The sequence below is a fragment of the Dinoponera quadriceps genome, unplaced genomic scaffold (assembly GCF_001313825.1).
Source record: "Dinoponera quadriceps isolate SergipeBrazil2010 unplaced genomic scaffold, ASM131382v1 scaffold367, whole genome shotgun sequence".
Classification (NCBI taxonomy): Eukaryota; Metazoa; Arthropoda; class Insecta; order Hymenoptera; family Formicidae; genus Dinoponera; species Dinoponera quadriceps.
In genome coordinates, this window is record NW_014554712.1 from 2,686,197 (window position 1) to 2,706,923 (window position 20,727).

Sequence of the window (20,727 nt, forward strand, 5' to 3'; positions counted from 1 at the left end):
CCCCCCCCCCCGACTCAATGAAAGAGTACGTCAACTGGCAGCATCATAATATGGAAGGATAGTATGATGATCTTTAATGGTATAAACACGCGAAATCGTGCGCAAACGACGGAACGCGAAACGATCATCTGTGTTTCCCCTCTCTTTCTCTCTGCAAATATAATCTCGTTGATTTTTCATCTGATAATCAAATAATCAGATGATCAGAAGAATTAGAAAGAAGAATTAAAAGAAGAATTAAAAAGATTCGAAAGAATTTGGAAGATAAAATTGTCTGAAACTTCTGTCTATCGATTCCACTCGTAATCAGAAATCAAAAATAGAAGACTTCCGGAAATGCTCTACTTCCGATCTCTAAGTATTCGAAATTTCGCGCAAAGAATGTTGCGTTCAGCAGAGAAGCAGCTTCCATCATTGGGACATTCTTTTAGACTTTCTATAGATCTAGGAGAATTAATCAGAAACAATTATCATTGAAAGCGCTTGCTTTTTTTTTTTACTGAATGCAAGCATCGCCTCGTGAAATTTGAACAATCAACATACAAATTTACACGTTCTATTTTGCAACGCATTACAATGCAAATATACAACATCTCCCACCTACCTCGTAAGGCGTAAGGGCCGTTACGCTCATGAGTACTTCGGTGGGTATGGACATACTCGCGTCTCCTTGTTTCCTAGAGATATCGTCGTCATTGTCAGAATTATCGGAGTCCATAGGCGTGAAAAATGTGCTTGTGTGGTCGACGTTACTGTATTGCCGTGATTCGGAAACTGCTTGTATCAGTGGGGATCTCTCCGTTGCCGGATGATCTGAAAGTTTCGCAAATTCGTCGATATTTTGTTCGCCTTTCGAATGAACGCTGCTCATAAACGCTGTTTGACACTTGTCGATTTGAGATAAAAACAGTTTCTGAGCGGAACTTACTTCGAAACCAATTTCTCGCTTGAATTTCCTGTGGAATCACACGGAAATCGAAGAACCACGCCTCTGCCCATGCTAATACAAAAGATGTAATGATCAGCAAAACTTGGAATACCGGTTGATTGGTCGATAACCACTGAAAGACGTAGGTGCATCATTTGCATACAGAGATCAATAACAAATTATATACATTATTAAATTTAAAAGATAAAAAATAATAATAAAATGTATTGATGAAATAAATAATAATCATAAAAACCTTAATATAAAGTATACACAAATATCAAATATATAAAACACTTACGTCGAAAGCAAAAACCTTCGCGATCAAAAAGACACATGTTGCGGCAGTTGATATCTGTAAAATGCAAAGCCGAAATTAGTATTTGCATTGCGCGATTGTTGGGAGCAATATTGCGAAGAAATTAGACGGGACAAGAAACAAAGCTGCTTTATTTTTCGTCTTATCTAAAGGAGAATCCAAACGACAGTAATATGTAGTTCTACACTTACAGCTATGATGATCCAGTGATTGACGTACAACAGCGCATAAAAGAGCAACAAGACTGTGAACCTGCAAATCGCTGCCATCTGAGAAGATGACATCCGTAAAATCTCTGCTCCCAACGAATAATGAAAAATTATGACGAACTGAATGTCATTTTCGTCATTTTGTTATTAAAGGTAATGACATGCAAAATGTACATACCACGATGTCGAACAGAGATGTCTTTATATGATAGTGCACCACCTGATCGATGAAAGCTGTTTTTAAACTTTGGCCTGCGATCTATAAGTATAATGGAATAATCATTAGCATGGCCGAAATCTCTGGTATAATCTGTCGCATAGAATTTTGAAATCATCTCTTTTTATACAAGACATAATCATCTCAATTGTTTCATTAAAATTTTTTTTAATAATTAAGGTCATTGTATGATTTACCCAAATTGGAAAAGATTAGTTTTAAATCAAAAGTTTTAACAGTTCTATAAATCACTTTTGATGTCGATTAAATTGACGCACCATTGTACAAATCAACCACATGAGAAACGTAAGGAGGAGATCGAAAGTGACAAAGAGACAGAACGAACGTCTGACATGGGACATCCTGCCGTTGTATCTCGCTCCTGCGATCAAATCCTCACTGAGAACGATATCTGGTGTTCTCGTGATGCTGTGTTGGGTGACCGAGCTCCTCTGAGAATTAATGGAGCCACTTAATATAGCCTCAGCAGCCATTCTAATTTGCCTCTCATCGTCCGACATCCTTCTGGTATCGATGACTGTAACGTCGATCTATAAAAAAAATAGTAGTACACATATAATAATAGGATCGGCGACATGATAACATCTGTTTTACAATCAATGTATCTTTCATTCATTTATCATTACTGTTATTGTTACTTATTGTTATCATTGTTATAATTAACAAGAACGTGTTCCATTGTGTCTACCAAAATAGCTGTAATCGCAAGACGTGCACGACTTTCCGGTTCTACTATCTTATTTATTTTCCATCTGATTCTTTTCTAGATCGATTATTTCTTAAATATAATATCAAATATAGTAAATAAAGTAATCGCGCGAGCAACGAAAACTCTCCAAACATCGCGTTCGGGTTGACCTACGAAGTGATTGTAAAAATCAAATCGTCCTTAAAGTTCTCGATACAATCGTCCGATCATATCGAGCGATGAGGACAATTGTGAATTTGGCAAGTTAACGAAAGAATAAATTCTCAAGTCGTGTGAAAATTCATGCATTTACATTATGCATGCAAGTCAACAGCGTCGGCTAAACGAAGCACCACAACCGATCGTAGTCTATCGCTGTTTGACTTTTTCTTCGTGTCATTCGTTACCGTATCGTAGCTAGTAACTCGTTCTCATAAATACGGCAGCGCACACGAGCTGTCCGTCGATACAATGTCGCATTCGATCATCGCGTTGCACGCTTTCTCGACGATGATCCCGCGATGAAGATATGAGCACCCGTCTTCACCGTCTGACACTGTATCGTCACGACCGGAGTATAAACACACGAGAACGATGAGACATCGCGTGCTTTCTGTATTATAACCGTTTACTGAGCATTCTGTGAGCTCTCAGATTTGGTTGGTGTATACTTTTAGATTCGGTCAAGATATAAACTAATCAGATGCGAAAATTCACCGCTTAGGCTGCGTTCAATTTGGGCGCTCGCATGCTATAAATGTCATTGGCTGCGTTCAAAAGACACAAGCGATTGGTCTTTACTGTTAGATCTCTAAATTTAGACCAATTATGTTGACGAATTACTCAACACTTGTACAACTCTTATGTTATCTGAACGCAACTATTAGCTGCGTTCAGTGGAAAAAGCGATTAATAAACAATCATTGATTATTGGTCATTATTGTTAGATCACTAAATTTAAATCAATTACGTTGACGAATTATTCAACCGTTACGCAACCGTTTGCTGAATGCAAGCATTCTATCTCTTTTTGACATATAAGGTCTATAATAGAGTTTCAAGCCTTATGCCTTGAAAAATTGACCATTATATTTCGTTCGAATGTATCAACGATATATATTTGCGAAAAACGAGAGAATCGTTATGAATTTAACAGGGCTCAGAAGTAGAGATTTCTGATTCCCTTTCCCAGCAGTGCAGCAAAAATAAACAGACCTCTAGTCTGTCCCAGTTGGGTTCAGTTCAGTTCAGTGCAGTTCTTGTGCAGTTTTAGTGTAGCGTAAACGAACAAACCTATGAAGAATATTCTCGTGTCGGCTATTACTGTGCAATCGTATGTATGCAGCATTCTACGATGATAAGGAAATGATAAGGAGATGCGATTAATCTAAAAATATATTTTTTTTCCTGCTTATCGATGTTCCTCCCACGAAGAACAAAAAAAAAATTCAATGATACAGTCGTGATATAAGTCCTTTCTTTCCGAGCCTTTAGCATTTATCGATTGTCACACGGAACTTTACGGCACGGTAAGTACCATCGCCGGTTATATTTTAAACATTTCGGAACACTAACGAACAATTGAAAGGAAAGGAGAGGAAAGGAGGTTATTCTAGCACTGCCTCCAAAAAAAAAAAAGTCAAATATATATCAATCACGTATATAGGAATACAAGAATACGACATAACCACTTTCATAGTTAAGTGGTTTCACGTTTTCTAACAATTAGCGGAAATTTAAAAATCAACGAAAATGTTGCGATATTTGACGTATGGAAAGAAACATATGAGCTTTCTGAAGCAGTGCTCGGCGGTTCAATACGTAAATCCGTCCAGAAAGCAGGTATTGTGTGTGTTATATGCTACTAGTAAAGTATATGTCCGATTGAAGTTATAAATTGAACAAATACAGTTTTTCATTAAATATGACATAAAAATTATTTGCCAACATTTATTATTACAATGATTATGATTATAACGATTAATATATACACTTGAAGCATGTCTCATTTAATATCTATACTTACAAAAGTACAACAAATTCGTTCTCTTGTATGTATGTTACACTTCAGAAAGGCGAAAATTTGTAAGAAAAAGCTAGTTTGAGAAATGTAGTTAAAAAAAGTTTTTATTTATTTTTTAACAAAATTAATGATTACTACTGTATTAAATCTGTAGAGTTCAAATGACAAAGACGATAATAGCACAGCAAAATATAGAAATTTTGTAGACACTACTCCTCCAAGAGTAAGAATATTGAAGAGTCTAAAACGAGAGTGGACATTGCTGAAGAAAGTATTATCAAATGACAGAGAACTATCTGACTTTGAACGTTTCTGGAATAGAAATGACATCATTCCTTATCAGTGTGATGTACTCATTATTGGTGGTGGTGCAATAGGAAGTTCAATAGCTTATTGGTTAAAGAAAATAATGTACAGAGATGAATTTAAAGTTGGCGTAATTGAGAAAGATCCTACAGTAAGATCATGCATATCTTTTTAAATTTTTAAATAAGTTTTCCTTTTTTATTGGAGTGGCAGTAACTGTAATTTGAAATTATATTCATTATTAATTGTTTTAGTATGCTAAGGCTTCTACAAGTCTTTCTATAGGCGGTCTACGCCAACAATTTTCTCTCGAAGAAAATATTCAAATGTCACTGTATGGAGCAGAATTTCTGCATAATATTAATGAATATCTGAGTATACCTGAAGCACCACCTATCGATGTGAACTTTCATCCTTATGGCTATTTAATATTGGCAACCGAGGAAAATGCTGAAACTTTAGTGAACAATTCCAAACTACAAAATTCTCTTGGAGCCAAAAATGTGATCTACACTCGGGAGAAATTGAAACGCATGTTTCCTTGGTTGAACACCGACGGGGTCGCAGCAGGTTGTCTTGGTTTGGAAAAGGAAGGATGGTTTGATCCATGGTCTCTATTGTGCGCCTTAAAGAATAAGGCTACTCACTTGGGTGCTCATTACGTCGACGGTGAAGTTAAGGCCTTCCAGAATAGGACAATTCCCGCAGTTTACGACGAAAATATGGATCCCATACAAAGATTAGATCAAGTAGTTGTGAGTAGATATTTACAAGCTGATTACAAAATATTTACAAGTTATTTGTTTACCCAGTCTGCTCAAGCGTCGGTAAAAACTACCGAGTATTTCGCAACATAGACGAAAGAGATATTGCTGAGAAAAGATACATATTTAATAAAGCCTCGTTCCTCATAGGACTATATAGATAAATAATAACCTTATAGAATTATATCTAAAAAATATCAAATGTTAACGCGTTGCTCCATGTTAACTCGCATTGATAACTATTAGCTAACGATGATCGAGCAAATCGGGCGATAAAATCTATAATCTCTTTAAATTTTTAGACAAGTTGTCAGCTTTATATTTATTATGAATAGTATGAATATCTCTAGTACTTCTAATAGAAAATCTGTTTCATATTACAGATAGTAACAAATGATGGTGAAATTAGGAAGATACAGTTTAGCATATGTGTTATTGCTGCAGGCGCGTTTAGCGGCGATATAGCCGAAATGGCCGATATTGGAAAAGGTGAAGGAATAATGTCTATACCTTTACCGGTTGTACCAAGGTAATTAATTTTATTAATAGCAAGATTTGCAAAAATTACGTGCAATTTTTTGCTAATTTTAATCTATTACCATATACAATATCGGAGTCTTACCTTTTTCTTTTTTATAGGAAAAGATATGTATATTGTTTCCATAGTCCCAATGGACCTGGTTTAAATACACCTTTAACGATTGATACCACTGGTGCATATTTCAGGTACGAGTAAATATACTTAAAAAATTGGACAATTAGTGTCTTCAATTAATATTAGAAACGGAATATACTATAAATGAATAAAATAGATAAAATGGTAATATTACGTATATGAGAGATAAATTTTGAAATGATTTCCAGGCGGGATGGTCTAGGAGGTAATTTCATTGGTGGTAAATCACCAGAATTACACGAGGAACCGTCAGTGGATAATTTAGATGTCGATCATGAATATTTTGATAACAAAATATGGCCATTACTCACCCACAGAATACCGTCATTCGAAAACTTGAAGGTATGTATTTTCTGTTTATCATTAAATAAATATACATGTGAAAGAAATGTAAAAAAAAACTTGGTTAGTTGAATACGATTTCTATAAACACAAATAATTTATATGCTAAATGCAATTAAAACATACGATTCCTCGCTGTAATCACATCGATCTTGATGCAAAATATATGCAAGTTTCTTATATTTTGTCTCTCAAGTTGCAGTCTAATACAATCGCAATAAATATTCAGAAATCTTAATGTACCTTAAAGTATATTAATTTTATTTTTCATTGTAAATTACATTTCAACTATTATATTTTTACCAGGTTAAGTCTTCGTGGGCTGGATACTACGAATACAATACCTTCGACGAAAACGGTATTATCGGTCGTCACCCTTTTCACAAGAATGTAATAATAGCGACTGGTTTCAGCGGACACGGTATTCAGAAGGCACCAGCAGTAGGACGCGCAGTAGCAGAGTTGATCCTTTATGGTCGTTATGTCAGTATAGATCTGTCCAAACTAGGCTTCCACAGATTCCTAACAGCGGAACCTATGAGGGAAGCTAACGTATTTTAAGACGCCAAAGGATAAAGTGATGTTTTGTATTTGATTGTGTGTTATCAATCATTGTACATTTGTAAATATAATTCATGTACGAAAACTAATAATAATAATATACAGATCTGTAATTTATCAACAAAAGCACCAATGAAAACAATTATCAAGAGCCGCTCATAAAAATAAGACTTTATTAAATTCAAAAATATCATGAAGTCATTGTCGTTTTTTTTCCACGATGATGATTTGTTTTTTCAATGTGCGTGATACAGGACAGGTTCCACGTAACTCTCGCAAGTATCATTCCGTTTCTGTTTAACCTCCAGAAGAAACAAAGATAGAATGATACTCGTGATCGTTAAGTAGGACCTGTCCATAACATACTGTTCCGCGAACGACTGTCGTCATACGAAGACTATGACAGTTCGAACGAAAAAGACTAACATTTCGTCAATTTATTTCATTCGTCTAATATCAATTGGTTTTTAAAGAATAAAGAATATAATACGCATATTTCAAATATACACTGACATATGTTAAACGGTGTGTGTTTGTAATGTGTAGTGTAAAAAAAAAAGGTCCATATTTTAAAACTTTTATCGATAAAAGCGCCTTAAATGTGATTTCTCAGCCAATTACGTGCTTTCTGAACCAATTTTTAGAGGTATTTTTATCAATAAAAGTGAATGAGAAAATATGGACCAATATATTTTATAATTTACAATTGTATTGACATGTATATAATGTAACAATTCATCTTCATGCTCACGATGAAAGCACGCGTTTCATGAATGTTTTAGATAAAACTTCGTTCATATACATAGAACCTTCCTCTTCGCCTATATTGTGTAGTATACTTTTCAGTTGCTCAAGAGACGTATCGCTTTGTATCTAGAGAGAGATAAAAATCACGTACTTGAATTATCTATTTCGCTCAAAAGAAACTTTAAAACGTTTTATGAGAAAATAAGAATATAAAAGAATATAAAAGAAAAAATTAAGGATCTTACAGTGATATAATTCAGGAGAAGTAATGTTGGACTGGACGAACTTTGCTGAAAGGTCTTCATTAAATATTTATAGTTGAAATAGTCAGCCAATTTCTTCCATCCCTCCGTCCTATCTAGAATAGCTGATAATTGCTTTTCTTGTTCTCTATCTAGCCAAATTTTCTGTTGCGTCTCGTCATTATCTTCTTCTTCTTCTTTAATTTCATCAACTGCATTCAACAATGCGTCATGCTTACTAGATACAAGATTTAACATCTGTAACAAACAAAAAAAATACGAAATTTTTTATTCTTTTATTGATAAATAAATGTATACTCTGCAACAAGAATAATATGAAATATATCTTTCGTCATACATCTGGATTGTTTGATGCCAAATCAAAAGAAGACTGCCCAGAGAATCCTTCCATGTTTTCATCTTCGGAATCCACTTCACGTTTTATAACTGGTGCAACTGCCGTTTCTTCCTATTATAAAAGTAGGATCAAATGTAACGAATAATGTTTAAATTCTAGGCGTACAAATGAGTAATCTACTCTTTGTCAAATTCATCATTTACTATTAATTCATTATTCATTATTTATTAATTACTATCATTACTATCAAGTACTGATAATTTCATTGTTGATAAGGATAAACCTTTTTCTACAAGAAAGGATTTTCTTCTTCAGGCTCCCGGCCCTTATTTTGGCTGTCCTTATTTGATGACGTCAAAAGCGAGAAATCACATGCCAAAATATATTATATGGAAATAAAAGAATATGTGCAGAAAATAGCACTCGTGATAGATATGGCACACTTGTAAAAACGCTTTCTTTAAACAACCAATAAATAGCCGAAAATTAGTATAACATGCAACTTACGTTTTTAACATGCCTTTTCTCATGATTTCTATTATATTAATTTTAGGTTTATTTCTATTATATTAATTTACGGCTTGTTGCCGTAAATTTGATTGATTGTTCAGGTTAAAGGAAAGCGTCCGGACGTGTTCACAAGTGTGCCGCCGAATCTATCACGAGTGCTATTTTGTGCACATATTCTTTTATTTCTATGTAATGTATTTTGGCATGTGATTTCTCGCTTCTGACGTCACCAAACAGGGACAGCCAAAGTAAGGACACAAGGGCCTTAAGGAAAGAATAAATTAATTTATACATTTTTGTACAGCATTTTTTCTCCTGCTAGAATTTATATAAAATACACTTCTCACTAGTAATGTCACTTTTTGTCAACATTGTTTTAGAAATTATGTATATTTATATCATTCTTCCGCATATCATATAGCATTTTCAGAATATTACATGCCACGACAGTATCACGATACTACGGGAGAATACTTCGAATTTAAATTACTCACATATACGAAAAAGTAGCGCATTATATATTCGAATATCTAATTACGTTATCAAATTAGTTACCAAACGAATGTAAAACGTACTTCTGACTCACGATTATTATTCTTTATATGTGGATTGGCACCATATCTTATCAGAAGAGAACAGATCTCTTTGGCTTTCGCCCCCGGTGTAACGACTGCATTATGCAACGCCGTATTTCCACCTAAGTTCCTCTGGTTTACATTTATTTTGGTCTATAAAATATATCAAAAATATTAATATACCACATTTAAGTCATCATACGGGAAATATACACTTTTAAAACAAAATATTCCACAATACATTTTTTAACAAAAATTCAACTATATCCCTGTGTCCTCCTTCGACCGCTATATGTAAAACAGTTCTCCCGTACGACATATCGGCACTATTTACATCTGCACCTGCTCTAATAAGAGATCGCACTGCATGATACGAGCCCGCTTCGGCAGCCAAATGTAAAGGTGTCCATCCTAAATCTGTGTGAGCTTCTATGTTGATATCTTTTGCACTGAGCAAAGTATCAACGCACTCTCCTGTTTCTTGAACTGAAAAATTACGTTTCTGTATTTAATTATAGATACACAGTACGACTGCACGTTATGTGTTGTTGCTGCTATTATTGCTTTGAGATCAATCGAGATATTTCGAATATATAATATTTTAATTTATCTATTCGTTCGAGAAGCATTTATATTGTTTTGGATATTTTTGTAAACTGGTATACATACATTTCACAGCACAGTGCAGTGGCATTTGTCCGCAATTGTCGGAAAGATTCAAATCTGCACCCAGCAGAAGTAATACTTTGATAATATCCGATTGACTTTGCGTAACAGCATAATGTAACGGTGTCTACGGCATAATATATTAGTGTAATTTTTATCATTATTCGATGACATATGTAATATTATCTGAAGGACTTACCTTTCCCGAGCTGTTCTGAGTGTTTACCAGATCTTTATAATTTGGAAGAGTGCTCATAAGCATCAAGATATACTTAGCAATATTCTTTTGTTCATGCCGGAGAGCAGAATGAAGTGGCGAATCCCCGTAGGTTGATCTATCTTTGAGCGAGTTTTTGATGATTTCCTTTTGTTTTTCTTTATCTTGCTCTGCTTTGATTAGTTTCAAGGTGTCAATAATAATATTTCTGGAAAACGCTTTGTCGTTTTCTTGCTATATAAAGACACAAAATACAGACGATAATAATGAAGATTATATAATTATTATTTTTTTAAGCTAGCATACATTGGATTTCATACTTACCTTTCTTGATGGTCCGTCGTAAGTTAATTTATTTTCCTCGCTATTAGACCATAAATTTGTATACTCTGAAACATTCATCTTCGTTAAACACATCGTCTACATTTTAGAAATAATGCGTAAGTTAGGACCCTTGAATCTGCTGATAGACATAAAACACTCTTTCTCTCTCTCTCTCTCTCTCTCAATCCTTACTTTCAAAGTCTATATTCGCAAGAAAATCGCGGAATTCACTAGAAGAACATCTATCATTGTCCAGCATCTTTCTTATTTCTGTAGAAATTTCAGTGCTTTCATTGGAAGTCATAGGCACATCCGATGTCGGATTCATATTGTGATTAACAATCATTTGTGTTAACTCGGTGCTATTGGAATGAGAGATTCGCGTCCTTTTTCTACCTGGAACTAAACACAAGAAGCAAGAAGGGAAACAATTTATAACAACAATGTTAATAACATATGCGAGAGCAACAGCGCCTTATTATTAACTCACCCATCATCCGATCGCTAGGATTATACATGAATTTGACTGGTTCAGAGCAATCTGAATCCGAAGGACGTTCCAACTGTATGAAAACTTCTCTCGGAGAAGTAATATTCTGATCTTTGTATGGTGGAGTTCTACAAACATATTAATAGTAGTAAATCGTGTACAATGTCAAGTATTTAATGTATGGCGTACATACCGAAATACAATGGCATACTGATGATGGACATCTAGTTCCGAAAAACGGCCGTAATCGTGCCAAACTTCGATATCATCCTCGTTCAGTTCAAAAAATCTTATTTTTATATTTTCTATAATAAAATGTACATATATGTATATTATTCGTGAACGTGTACAGTATACATATTTAACATGCAATTTTGACAATGTCGAATAGAAATATTAAATCAGTAATATCACTTACTTTTGCCGACTTTTTCTACAAACATAAACACCTCTTCGCCACCTACGCAACTGCTAGAAAACTTGTCAATTCTGCATATTTTTAGCTCTCCAGTCAATGCACTTTCTATTAAAAAATATCAGTATTACAGCTTTATAATCATCACGAGATAAAAGTATTTCGAAGTCTCAGGTATAACTTTTCTCAACGAGAATTATGTCACAACAAATTATTTAAACTTACTCAAATTATTGATTGGATTGCTATAAACCGATGCTGTGATAAATCTTATAACATTATGAGGATCTGGAATATACGCTTGGAAGCAGAGAGTGACGCTATTCAAATTCATCGACTTTTGATAAATCTCTGCATTAGATTTAATCTATAATCAAAACACAATATTAATTAAAAAAAAGTTCATTTCTGATTTGTATTTAATATAGCTTTAATTTTCTTTTTAAAGGTAATCTAATTACCATTCGTTATTTAAAACTAAGAATAAATGGCATATAAATATGATCATAAATTTATGTAATTTGTAGCGTCGAACAAGATGTCAATAAGAATTGCAACCTACTTCTGCGTCATCTCGAATGCTAATAGCATTTATATTAGCACGTCTGCGTTCCTCCAAAAGCTTATTGCGCATTTTTTTTACTAGTTCATCTTTGATATACTTCCTCGCGGTGTGTATTATACCCATACTAGTAAATCTAGAGAAGAAACACATGTCTGTATCAACATATATTTATATATCATAAATGTAATATGTTAATCAAAGAATGAAACAGAATTAAAATGTATATCCAAAATATTATTCAATGTAAAACATTATATATACGTGGCTGTAAAGTTGTTTTGCGACGAAACTTCTATGTCATGTGGTTCATCTTGATCTGTCAAAACATCATCACGCCTCACTAATCTATGAGCGTGAGGTATTCTAAGTTCATCATCGGATGTAACCAATGTGCATCGTATTATCGCTTTGTCTGGAAAATTATGTAACTAAAAAGTTGAATAAGCAATATTAATAACAAAATTATGTGCACCAGATAATTGCATTATGGAGTTTTTGTGTGTAAAGTTCATTTTACTTACTTTGACTGTAGGTGCAGATTTTTTTCGTGAATTTCCATTTGGTACACCCAACAAAGTTCCATGTGTAGCAACCATTTCAGATTTATATCGAAATCTGAATTTCTCCACTGGTTGCACCAAAATCTCAATGTATGGTTCACCAATTGCTGTTATGAAAAAATTGAAAAAATACATAGTAAATTTATTCCTTAAATTATGATTTGACACACGAAAGAACACATTTGTAAATAGAAATAATAAGCTATGTCTTATATAATTATCATTTGATGAAACCAAAATACCTTCATATCTACATGAACTATTGTTAAAAGTAATATAATCCTCTAAATGTTGAGGAGACGAGGATAACGACATGGGAGATGCAGTCATATTTCCCTGAGATCCAGAACTGCTGTATGGACTCAATACATTCGTATTAGGTACTTGTGCAAAATCTGGAAGATGAAAAATATATGAAATTGTGCCTGAACAAATACTACATGTATATTGTAATAATTAACAATACAATAATATAAGAAGTATTATGTCAAATAGAAGGATAAATCTGCTCTCACATTGCTTAGATGTAATAACCGTTTATTTCGAAATCTGCATTAGCGCAGGATATAAATTATTGCGGTATTGATTTAAATCACGTTTACATCGCATTAAAACACATCGGTACAACAGAAGTTGCGCGACCATACGTCGGTACACCGCACATAGAGGTAATCAATAAGTGATTAACGCGTATTATTATGACAAATGCAGCGACGTGAGGACAAATAATACCGCGCCGTTACTTCAAGTACGATTCGCCGCGCAAGAATGAAATGCGCGATGCTTAGGTGTTCGATTCGCCGAGCATTACCGTTGTACGTAAGGTATGGCTCTACATCGTTATCTGCGATAATGTTGCCCATCAACATCGCCATATTAAAGTTCTCATATGCATCCGGCATCGCGTCGAATGTTTGTTTATCCGATGTAAAAGTACACTTTTCTTCGTCTCGTAACATGTATTGCGATTGTAAATCTCTTTACCGTCGCGCGACGGTCACTTCGTACATCGGTCCTCGTGATCGAGGAAACGACGAATCGCCGAGTGAGACTACGTTACCGCCTTTCCTTTCTCGCCACAATTAACGCGCACCGCACAGAGATCATTACTCACCAAACGAACATAATCAACTGACTTGAATTTCTGAATGCGTCAGCTACATAACCTTGATGATGTCGCAGGTTCTTCCCCGGCAGATCGTGTAATGTCCACTCATGTGGCCAATCGCGTAGTTTGCCGCGGGTTTTCCGCGATTAGGGGCGTATGTACGACGCGTAACGCCCGACGAGATTTTCCTCTCATGGATTTTGCTTTCTTGACATACCGTGCCGCATGAGATTTTATTTAAAAAAGAATTAAAAATAAATTCCGTGATAAACTCGCATGCACGCACGCATATATTTTTTTCTTTTTTTTATTTATATATTTTTTTCTATATTATTACTTTTTTTAATATTCTATGGAACATCTTTATAATATGCCAAGAATATTATATGAGTGGACATAACATTAATAGGACATTCCTATAATATTAAAAAATATTTTTTATATATAACATTCTTAGAATAAGAATATTATTTTAACAATTAATAATATTTATATAATATTCTAGAAACGTCACGCGCTTATAAAGATACTTTAATAGATAAACCTTTAAAAAAAGGAAAGGAAAATCGATACTTTAAATATTAATGGTTTATCTTAAAAAAAAAATTACAGAAGAAAGTTGAGTTATAAAATCATAAATGTGAAAATAATTACCTTAACATTATGACGGATATCGTGGAAATTCTCCGTGAATGTTGAGAATTTGTTAAATTCATCGCTGTGTCCATAATTTATGACAATGAAAGTATCATGCTGTATGTGTTATATTAATAAATATGGCTGTTTATGCCCTCAATATATTCTTTATTCTCGAAGTCTTTTCCACAAGAAAAATACTCCAATAAATATTATTTGTCAGACAATTTGCCAGTCAACACATCTCGAATTAAAATCTTGAGTCTTTCTTTATACCGTGCTGATAGTTGAAGAATAATAAATATTATTATTAACTTTTAATGACAATTTAATGCTTCGCTAATGAACATTTCTGTCAATTTCACTTAATTGGCTTACTTTTGCAAAATATAGAATAGGCAATATCTTGATCCATGATTATGCTTTAAATGATTAATTCCGCGCCGGCTGTATTTATCCATATAACTATACTTATTGCATATTCCAACAAGATAACGACGCTCGAAGGCATCGTTCAGCGAATATCTATGATAATGATTTCAGTACATTCTCCGGTACATGTCGTAACATAACATGTATGAACAAGGAGGGGGATGGCTGATAGTGCGAGTGTATATATATCGACACCTTCGCTGACTACGTCCACTAGTGTTACATTCCATCTGTTACAGAGTTCGTAGATCATTTTCTCCACAATCTCCTACTGGCCAAATGCACAACTACGATATCATGTCGACTAAAGATGAAAAAATTGCAATCATTGGCAGGTAATACGATTGACTGTTACTCAACGCGAGTGATTGGTGCGATAATTAAACAATTAACACTTATTATTTTCGTTTCATTAACACATTGGTTCAGTATAATATCGATTGCAACGAGCAATAGACATAATGGAGCTTGAGTTATTACTTTTTTAGCAGCACATATTGTTACTGATAAGCATGTGCCGTCTTATGTCACGTTAACGATAAGATTGTTAGAGAATTATATCAGTTTTCGGTCGTACCATATTGATTTTTTTTTCTCATAATTTGCGCATAACTTTCTTTTTTAAATTATTTTGTTGAAGGACTTTATAAATTCAAGTTACCTTTATATTATTTTCATTTATGGAAAAACTGATTATATAATAGTATGTTCTGATAACTGTGTAAAATCGACCTTCATGGAAACTGTTATATTAGAGAGGAACACTGTAATATTGTAATTGCACAACGTATATTTTTACAGTATGAAATAAACAAAATTATCTAATTTAGAAATGGGAAAATAAGATTCCAATAAATTTAAAAGAAAGAGAAAAAGAGCGAACTCAAACTTTATAATTTGTCTTTGTGATACTTACAGATTACTGCTAGCGCGCGTTTTACGAAAATAATGAATTTTTATTCCACTCTGTATTTGAAATTAATAGGCGACGTTTTAACACTTCCGAAATAAAATGTTTAAATATACTTATTCGCTCGATATTATTTTATAAAATATTAATTTTATCTTATAGTAAGACAGCAATTACATATATCGCGTCGCACTATCCATTTCTTCATGTGATGAATCGATTTTCCACGAGAGAGGCGATAACACAATGCTCAAGTAAATTACATCAGTCTGGCCATCCTCGTTTGCAGATAAGATAATGTTAAGAGACATAACAAACATAACAAATTTCTTACAATTAGATCAAATGCATGGTGATGTTCTTTGCGATCATTCTATCAGGGCTGGCTTACAGAAATAAAATAATAGAATCTTAAAAACAAAAGAGAGGAGAAATTCTCTTTGGAAAATCTGAAAATTCTCTTTTTTCCTAAAAGAATTTGTAAAGATGAAAAAGGAAGATAAAAAAAGCATCAAGCATAAAAATAAAAACATTTACAAGCATAAAAATATAACTATAAAAGTTGTAAAAAATCGCGTTTTTGAAGGTTTTCATGTAAAGATATAATAAATTATCTGAAATCAAATACCGTAATATTTTCTCGCGAAATTCATATCATTTTACGCTTGTACTAATATTTAATAATTAATCTTTTTCATTTAATTTTGATTCAGCGGCTTAATCGGACGTAGCTGGTCAATGTTGTTCGCCAGCGTAGGATACCAAGTGGCCATTTACGACATTGACTGTAAGCAATACAAGGAAGCGCTAATAGATATTGGTATGCAACTGAAACGTCTTGAAGATAATGGTATTCTGAGGGGTTCTTTGAAAGCGGATGAACAAATGAAATTGCTAAAAGGTTTGTTTGCTTAACTCTCTCTCTCTCTCTCCCTTTCTCTCTTCTTTCCGTTATATAAAATATTTATATATTGATAAAATCCTAAATTAATTACGAATTCGTGTAGTTGATATGTTAGGATAGTCTCCAAAATGAGATTTTTCAAGAAAATTCTCTTGCGAAGCCTAATACACAATATTAAATTGCAGCATCATCTAATTTGGTAGAAACCGTGAAAGGAGCAATATTTATACAAGAATGCGTGCCAGAAAATCTTTCGTTAAAGTCGGAACTTTACGAAAAACTCGATAAGATAGTCGACGATAAAGTGATCTTATCTTCGTCAACATCTACGTTTCCTCCATCTCTCTTCAGCGAGAAGTTGAAACACCGTGACCAAATTATAGTTTCCCACCCTGTAAGCATTATTTAAAAATATAGCAGAAGCGATACCAATCTTCTGATAAATCCTGATACTTCACAAACTCGATTACCAGAAAGTAGGATAATAGTTATTTGTATATTACACATGGTGTTACGTATTTTATATTTCTTATAAACACAATGGTATGATATTTTTTTTCAATCTATGTAAGTGATCATTACATGATTATATCTTAAACACAGGTGAACCCTCCTTATTACGTGCCTCTCGTGGAAATAGTTCCAGCACCGTGGACGCGTGCTGATATACGTGAGAAGACAAAAGCCATCATGACAGAAATTGGGCAAACACCTGTTCTCCTCAATAAGGAGATCGACGGCTTCGCGCTCAATAGAATACAGTACGTAATCGAACATCGTTGCTGGATTGTTCTTCAATCTGTCATTACTATTGTCAACTGTATAGTGTAATACTTCGTATTTGAAAAAAATCGTATTGTCAGATACGCGATCTTGAACGAAGCTTGGAGGTTGGTGGCCGACGGAGTTCTGAGCGCAAAGGACATTGACGCGGTAATGAGCGAGGGTCTCGGAATGCGTTACGCGTTTCTCGGTGCGTTCGAGGCCGCACATTTGAACGCGGAAGGTAAGTTTAACCCACATGCAGCTGCAAAAAGCCATTGTATATTATAAAAACCAACGAACAAATGAGTTTCTCAACGAAACGCGATTCAGGCTGTACTATTTTATAGGAATGAGAAAATACTGCGAGACGTATAACAAGTCGATTTACGACGTGAGCATGACTTTCGGACCAGTTCCAAGATTCGTTGGCGAAACGGCAGAGAAAATCAGCAACGAATTGAACGAGATGTGTCCGCTCAACCAGTTACAAGAACGACGAGCGTGGCGTGACGTCGCTCTGATGAAGTTGTCCGCACTCAAGAAAGAGTTGAATAAGGACAAACAGTAAAACATATACAAATTAAGCGCAATTCATGTATTATTACATTCTATTTATAAAATTGACTATATAACGATTTATGTAAAACGACTCTATTGTATCTTGTTTCAAGATTTTATCTAACTGAATTGTCTGCAATATAAAATATCCAAAACAAAATAGGAATTATATTATTTTATTTATATGTAATTACAGAGCTTTTATCGTTTACCACCGACTCGAGGTGCGGACTTTTGCGTCACCTTAGCAGCCTTTTGTTTCGGTAGCTGCTTGGCTTTCGGTGGAGCAACAGCTTTCTTTGTTGCCTTTGCTGCTTTCTTCTGTTCCTTTGCAGCCCTAAAAAAAATCACATTTGAGCAATGTCATTATTACTTAAAGCTCCAGAGTAGTCGCTGTCCTTGTTTAAGTAGTCGTAAGATTAATACTGACAAAATCATAAAAAAAAGAATTTGGAAAAGGTTTCATGTTAAATTAATTTTGCGATTACTTATTGATTGTTCGAGTAAAAGCGTTCGTCCAATTTTACAAGTGTGCTAAACCTGTCACAAATATCACTAGATATATTTTTTTCATTTGAAAATATAACATAAATTTTGGCACGTTTTTTCTTCTGATGTCATTAAACAAGGACAGTCATAGCAATTGCTCTGGAGCTTTAATATTGTAAAATATTATTGTAATTATTGTATGAACCCGCAAAAGCCAGACAGTGTAAGCAAGAATACAATTCTGGGTGAAGCAGTCCATATTTATTCTAAGACATCCTGAAATCTAACATAGCATGGAAAGCTATATCAAAGGAACGGATGTCTAAATATCATGTGCATGATCTACTTTTAAATAAAATATATTTAATATATGATCTTATCGCTTTTAAGTAGATCAGCTTTTATGTAGTTCTGTGATAACGATAATAATAATAATGGAGCAACTAATTAAAGGAATACATACTTGATTGCCTGTTCCCTTTGTGCTTTACGAATCTCTGGTTTCATGTTACGCTTTGCCAAAATGTCTGTCAGAGAAGCACCTACAATAGCACGTTGGAACTTTTGAGTACGCCTCGTTCTCTTCTTGGTCTGTTCCTCTTCCTGACCCTTCTTGTGTTTACGTCTAAAGAATACACGATAGATGGGTTACCTTCCCTAGAAATACTAGAAATGACTCATATGATGGAATACACATTTATACCTGTATAAAACAGTCCATGTCACTTTTCTGGGATTGCGCTTCATTAAGTGTGCGGACTCGCACTTCGAATTGAGGAAAGTGAAGGTCTGCGGGAATACATAATGAAGGTTATGTTCACCAAGCAAACTAATAACAAATTAATGTGGACCATGCGTCTTCGGCAGGACATGTTACGATAATCGAAGAATCAAAGGGGATATATTCAAATATTATCGTGCGATTATTGTTTTAGCGATACTTACCTTTCCATCAACTTTGACCATGGTCTTGCCATGACCCGGATATATCTTATACCCGCTATACGCGCAAAGGCCGATCCTGAAAAGAATGAATGTATATCAATCACGGACATTATGACTAGGCAATGAGCTAAAATTTGGCTGCAGATACAAAAGGATTGCAGAAAGTTTATTAGATATATTTCGCACGAAAGACTATCGCTTACTTCATCTTGGTTAGGAGCGACAAGAAACGCACGATACAAATGGCCGCTACTCTTGTATGGAGCGCTATATACGTTAAACATTCCCGAATATCAATCTCACGAGTACCAACTTCATAAATAAAAAAATCCTGAAGCTGGACACAAAACAGTTGCAATAATTGTCCGCTACGAGTAGCCACTTGGTGCATTTGATGCATTCAGTACTACACCGCTCACTGAGCGTTTAGTGTTTTCTTAAGCCAGCGGCACGCGATGCTTGTTTTTGTGCTGAATCGTTTGCTAGACGGAAGTACTGCGTTTTGATTGGTGTATTGTTATCCATTTTTGGAAATGCACCAATCAGAACGCAGTATTTCTATCCAGCAAGCAATCCAGCACAAAAACAAGCATCGTGTGCCGCTGGCTTTACATTTAATTGGCACATTCTTTTATGGCTTTTACCCATAGGACGCGGCAACGCTTGCCGCATAGCAAGAAACGACGCAGTAGCCAATCAATGTGTCGCTTCTCTACAAGAACTAAAAGTTGTTTGGCTACGCGTAGATTCTTGCCGTGCGACAAGTGTTGCCGCGTCCTGTGGACAGAAGCCAATAGTTTAAAAAATATATACTGTCACGTCCTGCCGACTATCTCCAGCATATAATGATTTTCTTTTTTCGTATAGTTCCATCTAGAGGGCTAATATCCCTATAAGAAACGCCTTATCCACTTTGTTCCCTTGTTCAATAGCGGGAGTCATCTTCCCTCCTAGAGCCCAAGTTAGAGGACCACGGTGGATTTGATTGGCTGACGCAAATTACGTTAACGCAAGTTACGCCGCATGAGGAGAACCTACGCAATGAACGCTGCGGGCGTTGAATGGAATAGCAAGAAGGGCGATTTGGGCATTGCGTTCATAGAGATATAAGAATAGAGGGAACAAGCCTGTAAGTGGAAGTGATAGAGGAAAAGAGAGAGATGGATGCCGAGTGTTCTATCTGTCTCTTTCTAGTTGAGCGCTGTGACTGGTTGTTACAATGAGCCGCCAAGACGACCACGCGACGTCAGGAGGGGA

General features: G+C 34.7%; 5 protein-coding genes across 10 annotated transcripts in view; 2 read left to right on the forward strand and 3 right to left on the reverse strand.

The window, feature by feature from the left end:
• The window catches only part of LOC106741101 (stAR-related lipid transfer protein 3), a 7,696-nt gene extending 4,704 nt beyond the window's left edge, over positions 1-2,992 (reverse strand). The window contains exons 1-7 of the mRNA XM_014612754.1: positions 2,790-2,992; positions 1,952-2,224; positions 1,635-1,715; positions 1,439-1,516; positions 1,230-1,283; positions 929-1,061; positions 605-813 (exon numbers count right to left, since the gene is read on the reverse strand). Coding sequence (XP_014468240.1) covers positions 605-813; positions 929-1,061; positions 1,230-1,283; positions 1,439-1,516; positions 1,635-1,715; positions 1,952-2,194 — 798 coding nt within the window. The 5' untranslated portion in view covers positions 2,195-2,224; positions 2,790-2,992. The remainder of the gene's footprint in view (positions 1-604; positions 814-928; positions 1,062-1,229; positions 1,284-1,438; positions 1,517-1,634; positions 1,716-1,951; positions 2,225-2,789) is intronic.
• Positions 2,993-3,584: 592 nt separating this feature from the next.
• On the forward strand, positions 3,585-7,149 carry LOC106741079 (FAD-dependent oxidoreductase domain-containing protein 1-like). Of its 4 annotated transcripts, XM_014612711.1 has the most exons (9): positions 3,586-3,715; positions 3,817-3,911; positions 4,049-4,224; positions 4,560-4,862; positions 4,966-5,466; positions 5,859-6,004; positions 6,115-6,201; positions 6,340-6,493; positions 6,800-7,149. In XM_014612711.1, exons 3-9 carry the CDS (start codon positions 4,135-4,137, stop codon positions 7,052-7,054), a joined length of 1,536 nt encoding a protein of 511 aa, XP_014468197.1. In that variant the 5' UTR covers positions 3,586-3,715; positions 3,817-3,911; positions 4,049-4,134; the 3' UTR covers positions 7,055-7,149. The 4 variants fall into 4 exon arrangements, with proteins under 4 accessions (XP_014468198.1, XP_014468197.1, XP_014468195.1 ...); XM_014612712.1 differs by having other exon boundaries at positions 3,585-3,911; positions 4,112-4,224; XM_014612709.1 differs by having other exon boundaries at positions 3,586-3,911.
• Positions 6,940-13,926, reverse strand: LOC106741078 (nuclear factor NF-kappa-B p100 subunit). 2 transcript variants are annotated; one of them, XM_014612708.1, is made up of 19 exons: positions 13,838-13,926; positions 12,966-13,118; positions 12,685-12,830; positions 12,425-12,591; positions 12,161-12,296; positions 11,824-11,965; positions 11,602-11,706; positions 11,377-11,488; positions 11,184-11,311; positions 10,886-11,095; positions 10,694-10,758; positions 10,352-10,603; positions 10,156-10,279; positions 9,728-9,972; positions 9,487-9,639; positions 8,402-8,512; positions 8,047-8,301; positions 7,806-7,927; positions 6,940-7,028 (listed from the first exon to the last, which is right to left on the reverse strand). In XM_014612708.1, exons 2-19 carry the CDS (start codon positions 13,051-13,053, stop codon positions 7,016-7,018), a joined length of 2,574 nt encoding a protein of 857 aa, XP_014468194.1. In that variant the 5' UTR covers positions 13,054-13,118; positions 13,838-13,926; the 3' UTR covers positions 6,940-7,015. The 2 variants fall into 2 exon arrangements, with proteins under 2 accessions (XP_014468194.1, XP_014468193.1); XM_014612707.1 differs by having other exon boundaries at positions 13,535-13,867.
• LOC106741081 (lambda-crystallin homolog) lies at positions 13,463-18,162 on the forward strand. Of its 2 annotated transcripts, XM_014612713.1 has the most exons (7): positions 13,463-13,547; positions 15,139-15,234; positions 16,523-16,710; positions 16,899-17,107; positions 17,317-17,474; positions 17,577-17,719; positions 17,826-18,162. In XM_014612713.1, the coding sequence occupies exons 1-7, from the start codon at positions 13,492-13,494 to the stop codon at positions 18,044-18,046; spliced, it is 1,071 nt and encodes a 356-aa protein (XP_014468199.1). In that variant the 5' UTR covers positions 13,463-13,491; the 3' UTR covers positions 18,047-18,162. The 2 variants fall into 2 exon arrangements, with proteins under 2 accessions (XP_014468199.1, XP_014468200.1); XM_014612714.1 differs by lacking the exons at positions 13,463-13,547; positions 15,139-15,234 and adding an exon at positions 15,976-16,063.
• A 34-nt stretch (positions 18,163-18,196) lies between these two features.
• LOC106741082 (60S ribosomal protein L24) lies at positions 18,197-19,763 on the reverse strand. Its single transcript, XM_014612715.1, has 5 exons — positions 19,674-19,763; positions 19,471-19,546; positions 19,229-19,314; positions 18,989-19,150; positions 18,197-18,373 (listed from the first exon to the last, which is right to left on the reverse strand). Exons 1-5 carry the CDS (start codon positions 19,676-19,678, stop codon positions 18,238-18,240), a joined length of 465 nt encoding a protein of 154 aa, XP_014468201.1. The 5' UTR covers positions 19,679-19,763; the 3' UTR covers positions 18,197-18,237.
• Positions 19,764-20,727: the final 964 nt, after the last annotated feature.